Raw genomic sequence first — 8,823 nt, 5'->3', positions numbered from 1 at the left:
CCGAACTACAAAAAAATTTATTAGATTGGCTTGTTTTTCATTGTCAAGCTTGAATATAAATTTAAGATGGTGGCTAAAATGCGATAACACATTGATAAAATGCATTTTGTAATTCAATAGGCAATCAAGTACTCAAATATGACTAAAATGGCGTCGCATAACTCGATTTTGAAGTTTAAAGTAGGAAAATGAAAAACAAGCGAAAAAAATATTTTTTTTAAAACACTCAGAGTGTGATTTTGGTTTTGGTCAATTTGGTCAATTTGGTTGATTTGGTCAATTTGGTCAATTTGGTTTTGATCAATTTGGTCAATATGGTTTTGGTCAATTTGGTCAATTTGGTTTTGGTCAATTTGGTTAATTTGGCCAATTTGGTCAATTTGGTTTTGGTCAATTTGCTCAATTTGATTTTGGTCAATTTGGTCAATATGGTTTTGGTCATTTAATCAATATGGTTTTGGTCAATTTGGTTAATTTGGTCAATTTAGTTTTGGTCAACTTGCTCAATTTGGTTTTGGTCAATTTGCTCAATTTGGTTTTGGTCATTTGGTCAATATGGTCAATTTGCACAATTTGATTTTGGTCAATTTGGTCAATATGGTTTTGGTCAATTTGGTCAATTTTTTTTTTTTTATTATTATTATAGAGACTTTACACCATTGTGCATTCATCTCTTCAAGGTGGATAGTGAAGAGGATTTGGTCAATTTGGTTGATTTGGTCAATTTGGTCAATTTGGTTTTGATCAATTTGGTCAATATGGTTTTGGTCAATTTGCACAATTTGGTTTTGGTCAATTTGCTCAATTTGCTCAATTTGGTCAATTTGGTTTTGGTCAATTTGCTCAATTTGGTTTTGGTCAATTTGCTCAATTTGGTTTTGGTCATTTGGTCAATATGGTTTTGGTCATTTGGTCAATATGGTTTTGGTCAATTTGGTTAATTTGGTCAATTTGGTCAATTTGGTTTTGGTCAATTTGGTCAATTTGGTTAATTTGGTCAATTTGGTTTGGTCAATTTGGTACCGTAAAACGGGGTGACTTTGATAGTCGGGGTGACTTTGATAGGTTTGCGATTTTTCCGCAAAATGAAGAGTACAATTTAAATACGTACGGAATGGTTTAGAATCATACTGACCGTGGTAGAGAAGTGTACAAAGTACCTCAAAAAGAACTTTTCATAAAATTTTGGAAAGTTTAAAAAGTTAGTTAACTATAGTTAAGAAAATGTTGATGAATGTCATTATTTTAAACTTCTCGAAGTGTCATGATTTTCTCAATGAACATAATTTTGAATCGGACAACGGAATCCATTTTCGGATTCTTTGGACAATTTTCCATTCGGAGAAGGCTAAATAAGTTTGTAAATAATAAATAATATGTGTTTTTGAAACACAACTAAAAAAAATCTCCCAATTTATAGGCAATTTCAGTTGAACAAATTTCATGTAAAATGTAAAAACTTGTGATTCGTGCTTCGAATTCAGTATGAAATGCAATTTAAATCGATAGTTTTATAAACAAAACAAGTTTTAACAAATTTCTGGCAAAATTCCGACTTTTTACTTAAATTTTACCTAAAATTTATATGTATTTTGTTGAAAAGCTTATAAACTTAGTTGACTAAATATAAACATGGATTTTTTTTCTTAAACTATATCAGCTACTTTAGTGATGATTTAACGTTCAAATAAAGTTTGAACATCTTAAATACGATTTTAATAAGAAAAACTATTACTATCAAAGTCACCCCGGAATTTAAACTAAGAATTTTTAACGTAACTATTTTTCTAAACACTATTGAAACAACTTTTTTTCCAAAATAGTGCATGGACTTCGTGTAACCTACCCCAGTACATGTTTTAGAAATAATAATCTTGAGAAAAACCTTTCCCTGTTGGAAAATATTACAAAAACAATATGAAATCCTATCAAAGTCACCCCGGTTTACGGTACCTTCTGTTATGCGAACAGACACAGTGCAGTGCTGGTCAAATAATCTTGCAACGAAATAATAATGTTGGAAAACCCCTCTGCTAATCCTTAAAGAAAATCTCAACAAAGCTTTAACTGACGTTTGCTCCACATTTGAGATCCCCAACGACTGGCTCCACCTCCTGGTTTAGTGCCCCAGTAAACTCACTACCGGACCGAAGGAGCTTCAAAAATCTAACCCAGAAACCTGAAGATTGCATGCAGAGAGTGCAGCACCCAGCAGGTGTGCATTGTGTCTTCACAAAGTGCCCGGTATATAGAGCGCACACCATACATTGAGATCTGAAAATAGACTACGCTTTTTAAAGGCAACGTTTTGAGGTTGCAGGGAAATCACGCTCCTAAAATTTTAGTCTGTTTTCAGCTTAAGGGCAGAGCACACAAGTACCTTCAGGTATCACGTTGCGTGTGCACAATGTTGTAGTCTAGCACAAAGGAAGGAAGAAGTTGGAGGATGCACTTGTTGACTGACTTTTGATTTACAGCCGAGCTTTACCTGCAGCGGGCTGACAGCAAACTCATGTTTCATCGCACATGATGTAATGGATCGATATAATTTATGCATGTGATGCAGAAAGGGATAGTATAGAGTAGAAAAAAGCATGTTTGTATGCAAATTTGAAACCGATGCCCGAGAGTTTCGGATTGCACAAATCGTCGCTGTCGTGCTAAATTGTCGTACGTGCATTTTGGGCAAAATTGAGTTTTGAACGCCATGTTGTGTAGCTCACAATGCCTCACCTTTTGACCTTCACAGATCCTCAAAATTCGATTTCAATCCTGCATTGTTGTCGCTCTTCATATGAAAGAAGTTTCAATATTATCGTGCTATCTTGACACAGCCTGAAAATTGATGTAAGTGAGACAACTGGTCAAAATGATTTCAGGTCAGAACTCGTTTGACACACATACATGCCCGACTACTGTAAACATTTGCAATTATAACTCGGGACTCCGACAATCAAATTCAGCCAATCTTCGGGACAATCAACCAAGCAAACGTGTTTGTTATTGTTTACATTGCGTGCTCTCGTTTTTTTTGTTAGCACGACGGCAGCCTTATAAGACCTTTAAAAAAAACTCTAGAATTGTATTTTAAAGCTTCCAACCGGGAAGAACCGTCCGCAGGGGCTCTCTGTTGTCATCGGAGTGCAGTTCTGAAGTGCGTATTCGACGGAAGAACCGCACCGGCAGAAAAGTGGAGTCCGCATTCGAGCCAACAGAAGTGGGTGGATTTGGCCCTTTTCTGGCAGCAGCAGACAACCTTGAAGCAGTTTCGCCGTATCAGTAAAGATTGAAATTTTGAAATTAAATATGTCTTTATTGAATAATCTTATAATAATTACATTTCTTTTACATGCTAAGTGGTATGGCCTAATGCTCTTCATCTTTGTTGTATTTTTCGTTTTATTATTAACTGGTCACATTTATTTTATTTACTTCAAATTGTTTTACATTATTGCATTGAATCGAATACATTTGGGTAAAAAAGAAAAAAAAAAAAAAAAAATCACTTTAACAACTAATCCTAACTTAAAACTAAAAAAATAAATTCATTGAAATATTCAAAATCACTAGAACGAGTAAACTACGAACTGTATTTTAAGATGAATGCTCCAAGCGTTCTTACTTGTTCTTGGCGAGTTTTGCAACCACGCAGTGTTGTTGTCATCTCGATGAAAATGTTCAGAAGTTCTTGTGGTGAAAACAGGTCACTACTGCCTTCACCCGTTGATGTTGGTTGGTTTTCCCTCGGTTGCTGACTGAAGCCTGGAGGTGTTGTATTCTCTGCAACTCTTTGCCGCTGATTCAATGGCAATGGCTGCAGATTTGGAACCACTCGAGCAGATCCTGCTACTGGCGACGCCAAAGCAGGAAAATCCACGTCCGTGTATGCTGGTGGAGTTTTGCGACGATTTGGTTGGTGCCTCGTCGTCGCTTGCTGGCGAATTTTTACAAACTCAACACGTTTTGGGCAGCTTCGATTCTTGGTAGAATGGTCGCCGCCGCAATTGAAGCATTTCGCTTCGATGTTCTCGTTGATTGTTTCGCAAGCTTGAGTTTTGTGCTCACCTCCGCAGGTTGCACAACGACTCTTGATGAAACAGTTCCTTCCACCATGCCCAAACTGCAAACAGTTCGAACACTGTGTCACGTCACGGTGCACTGGTCGATAACGTTCCCAAGTCACGATGATGTTGAAAATTGCCCGAACTGCTTTCAGCTCAGACGGCGTTGTCGACCCTTTCTCGAGATGAACCAGGTACAGTTGATCACGATACTTGATGTCCTTGTTGTGTCTCGTCATCTTGAAGACTTCGATCACGTTCAACTTAAGAGTTTTGAGCTCTTCTTTCAGCACACTTACATCCATGTCGTACAGGCCTCGGAGGACCTGTTTCATGGGGCGTTTACCTGGATCGTCATGGCTGTAGTATTCAATCTTTGTGTTGTTCAGGAAATCCCGAACGTAGTTGTAATCCTTTCTGGTAGGTAGCAGAATTTTGAGTCCATCAGCACACAAGCGAATGGAAGCTCGTAAAGCGCCAGATTTGATAAACCCGGTCAGCCACTTTCGCACCGAATCCGATGACGATGTTTTCACAAAAATGGGTGGCAACTTTTCCCGTCGTTCAAATTCTTCCTTCTCGCTCACGTCCACAGGAGGGTAGCGAACTGGTTTCCAGACAATTTTTGAGCGTCCTTGCTCAAACTGCCTGGCTTTGCAGGTAGCGCTTCGGCATTCTTTAGCTTCTTCAAATCTGCCGATCCTGCTGGTGAGGACCGCCTCTTTTTCTTGCCGTGAGGCATTTTTGCACTTTTTAAGCAGTTTTCAGGAGCTGATATCCAGGAGTACCTCACTGATTGGTGTTCCACAAGGGAATATCAGTAAAGATTTGCTCCAACAAACCTTAACAATTACGATCAACGACGCCACTGCCATAAATTAATGCCACACTCAAAAAAATGAGTTCGCGTAAACGTGAACAGAGTTCATGCCAACGGGAACCAGGAAGAAAACTGTTCAACTTTTATAGTGCATTGCACCATGAAAGTGAACAGTTTTCTTCCTGGTTCCCGTTGGCATGAACCCTGTTCACGTTTACGCGAACTCATTTTTTTGAGTGCATACTGTCTGGGATGTCCACAAGATGAACATTGCCGGACTTGACAGGTTTTTTGGCAGTATGAACTTTGATCTCATGAATCGCTTGTAATTCACCCATATATATGAGCAACTCGTTGTATAGTTTTGTCCAGTACTGTAACCATAAACCGTACAACTCTTTAATCATGCATCATTAATTATATATAGCATACACTGTTCTTATCAAACCAACAGCAGAATTGTAACATGGACAGATGTTTTCATACGTCACAATACTTCCCTACTACTTTGATTTCAGGGAAACCCCGTACAAACTGATAACCAAGTTCATTCAGTTCCAGCCCTAACGTCTCGGCAGTCACAATCAAGACGTTCAACGATGCTGAGGTTAGCTTTGGCAATTCTACTAGCACTATGGAGCACTTCAAGTGGTACAATAAATTCCGATCTCTTAATTCCATCAACGTTCGTAACTCCTTCTACCTCGTTACAGTTTCAACGCAGAATCTGGCGGCTGGCAAGAGTTGCCGCACACCCGGAGGAAACCCCGGCCGATGCACGCTGGTGCTCCAGTGTCCCTTCGTCCACCAGCTGCTCAAGGACGTCAAAACAGGCCGGGACAACCAGTACGTCATGTCGTTCAAGTGCGGTGCGGAGTCCGGCACGAAGAAGCCGCTGGTTTGCTGTCCGGAACTCGCGAGCTCCCAGCAGTGTGGCAGCCTGACCATGTCCGATAACATCGTTGGTGGCGAGGAAACCGAACTGGACGAGTACCCGTGGGTTGCGGCGCTGGCGTACAGCAATGGCCGGGACAGCAAGTTCCAGTGTGGAGGATCGCTGATCAGCGATCGGTACGTGGTGACGGCGGCGCATTGCTTCAACAGCAACAGCAAGTGGAAGCTGTAAGTGATCGTTGTTTTGTTTACGAAATTGTTCAACCTAACAATCCTATAAACTTGTAGTGATTTCGTTCGACTTGGCGAGTGGGACTTGGATGCTAGTCCAGACTGTAAGGTGGACTCTGCTGGCGAGCTGCTGTGCAACGAGCTTCATCAAGATTTTGGCGTCAGCAAAGTAATAATGCACGAAAAATTCTCACACAGCAATCGCAACAAGCAAAATGACATCGCCATCTTGAAGCTGGATGGACAAGCCCCCACTACGAGATCAATTGCTCCAATTTGTGTTCCAACTCAGGAGATGGTCGACGGTCTGGACATCGAGCGAACCAGATTCGACGTTGCCGGTTGGGGCCTCACGGAGGAAAGAGTCAAAAGCAAACGCAAGCTCAAGGTTGACCTTCCAGGTCAGAACATATCTAGCTGCATGAAGGCGTTCCGGATGGACAGTTCGTTCTTCACCGATAGTCAACTCTGCGTGGGAGGGGAGAAGGGAAAGGACTCCTGCCGGGGAGATTCTGGTGGACCGCTGATGGCGGTCATGCAGAATCGATGGCACCTGGTTGGTGTCGTGAGTTTTGGGTCCTATTACTGCGGTACCAAGGATGTACCGGCGATCTATACCCGGGTTGGAAGCTATCTCGGCTGGGTGGTTGGGAAGATTGAGCTGGAGAGTCGTGGGGATTAAGGAAGTAGTGAAGAGTTGTAACATTTTCGCAGTAGTTATGTTTATTTTTTAAGGATCTGACAACCCCGTCTAATACTATTGCATAAAAAAAATATTATAAAAAAAATATTTTCTTTTTTGAAGCCGAATCTCACTCATCTTTTTGAAAACAATGATTGAATCTATAATCCAATTTTGTTTTTTGTATTTTTGTATTTTTGTATTTTTGTATTTTTGTATTTTTGTATTTTTGTATTTTTGTATTTTTGTATTTTTGTATTTTTGTTTTTTGTATTTTTGTATTTTTGTATTTTTGTATTTTTGTATTTTTGTATTTTTGTATTTTTGTATTTTTGTATTTTTGTATTTTTGTATTTTTGTATTTTTGTATTTTTGTATTTTTGTATTTTTGTATTTTTGTATTTTTGTATTTTTGTATTTTTGTATTTTTGTATTTTTGTATTTTTGTATTTTTGTATTTTGTATTTTTGTATTTTTGTATTTTTGTATTTTTGTATTTTTGTATTTTGTATTTTTGTATTTTGTATTTTTGTATTTTGTATTTTGTATTTTTGTATTTTTGTATTTTTGTATTTTTGTATTTTTGTATTTTTGTATTTTTGTATTTTTGTATTTTTGTATTTTTGTATTTTGTATTTTTGTATTTTGTATTTTTGTATTTTGTATTTTGTATTTTTGTATTTTGTATTTTGTATTTTTGTATTTTTGTATTTTGTATTTTGTATTTTGTATTTTTGTATTTTTGTATTTTTGTATTTTTGTATTTTGTATTTTTGTATTTTTGTATTTTTGTATTTTGTATTTTTGTATTTTTGTATTTTTGTATTTTTGTATTTTTGTATTTTTGTATTTTTGTATTTTTGTATTTTTGTATTTTTGTATTTTTGTATTTTTGTATTTTTGTATTTTTGTATTTTTGTATTTTTGTATTTTTGTATTTTTGTATTTTTGTATTTTTGTATTTTTGTATTTTTGTATTTTTGTAGCTTTGTATTTTTGTAGCTTTGTATTTTTGTAGCTTTGTATTTTTGTAGCTTTGTATTTTTGTATTTTTGTATTTTTGTATTTTTGTATTTTGTATTTTTGTATTTTTGTATTTTTGTATTTTTGTATTTTTGTATTTTTGTATTTTTGTATTTTTGTATTTTTGTATTTTTGTATTTTTGTATTTTTGTATTTTTGTATTTTTGTATTTTTGTATTTTTGTATTTTTGTATTTTGTATTTTTGTATTTTTGTATTTTTGTATTTTTGTATTTTTGTATTTTTGTATTTTTGTATTTTTGTATCTTTGTATTTTTGTATTTTTGTATTTTTGTATTTTTGTATTTTTGTATTTTTGTATTTTTGTATTTTTGTATTTTTGTATTTTTGTATTTTTGTATTTTTGTATTTTGTATTTTTGTATTTTGTATTTTTGTATTTTTGTATTTTGTATTTTTGTATTTTTGTATTTTTGTATTTTTGTATTTTTGTATTTTGTATTTTTGTATTTTGTATTTTGTATTTTTGTATTTTTGTATTTTGTATTTTTGTATTTTGTATTTTTGTATTTTTGTATTTTTGTATTTTTGTATTTTGTATTTTTGTATTTTGTATTTTGTATTTTTGTATTTTGTATTTTTGTATTTTTGTATTTTGTATTTTTGTATTTTTGTATTTTGTATTTTTGTATTTTTGTATTTTTGTATTTTGTATTTTTGTATTTTTGTATTTTGTATTTTGTATTTTTGTATTTTGTATTTTTGTATTTTGTATTTTTGTATTTTGTATTTTTGTATTTTTGTATTTTTGTATTTTTGTATTTTGTATTTTGTATTTTTGTATTTTTGTATTTTTGTATTTTTGTATTTTTGTATTTTTGTATTTTTGTATTTTTGTATTTTGTATTTTGTATTTTTGTATTTTGTATTTTGTATTTTTGTATTTTTGTATTTTTGTATTTTGTATTTTGTATTTTTGTATTTTTGTATTTTGTATTTTTGTATTTTTGTATTTTGTATTTTTGTATTTTTGTATTTTGTATTTTGTATTTTGTATTTTTGTATTTTGTATTTTTGTATTTTTGTATTTTGTATTTTGTATTTTTGTATTTTGTATTTTTGTATTTTTGTATTTTTGTATTTTTGTATTTTT

At 34.5% G+C, this 8,823-nt stretch overlaps 1 protein-coding gene across 1 annotated transcript; it reads left to right on the top strand.

The window, feature by feature from the left end:
- Positions 1 to 5,457: 5,457 nt before the first annotated feature.
- On the top strand, positions 5,458 to 6,750 carry LOC6050109 (CLIP domain-containing serine protease B15). The gene is made up of 3 exons (XM_038258173.1): positions 5,458 to 5,532; positions 5,595 to 6,003; positions 6,064 to 6,750. Exons 1-3 carry the CDS (start codon positions 5,481 to 5,483, stop codon positions 6,686 to 6,688), a joined length of 1,086 nt encoding a protein of 361 aa, XP_038114101.1. The 5' UTR covers positions 5,458 to 5,480; the 3' UTR covers positions 6,689 to 6,750.
- Positions 6,751 to 8,823: the final 2,073 nt, after the last annotated feature.

The sequence above is a fragment of the Culex quinquefasciatus genome, chromosome 2 (assembly GCF_015732765.1).
Source record: "Culex quinquefasciatus strain JHB chromosome 2, VPISU_Cqui_1.0_pri_paternal, whole genome shotgun sequence".
Classification (NCBI taxonomy): Eukaryota; Metazoa; Arthropoda; class Insecta; order Diptera; family Culicidae; genus Culex; species Culex quinquefasciatus.
This window is presented reverse-complemented; position numbering and strand designations above follow the sequence as displayed.

What these genes read in the sequence shown, in the direction of transcription:
- LOC6050109 (XM_038258173.1), top strand. Translation starts at nt 5,481, where the DNA reads ATGCTGAGGTTAGCTTTGGCAATTCTACTAGCACTATGGAGCACTTCA. An exon ending in ACTATGGAGCACTTCAAGTG is followed by an intron (nt 5,533 to 5,594) that starts GTACAATAAATT and finishes ACCTCGTTACAG; the next exon opens with TTTCAACGCAGAATCTGGCG. An exon ending in AGCAACAGCAAGTGGAAGCT is followed by an intron (nt 6,004 to 6,063) that starts GTAAGTGATCGT and finishes ATAAACTTGTAG; the next exon opens with TGATTTCGTTCGACTTGGCG.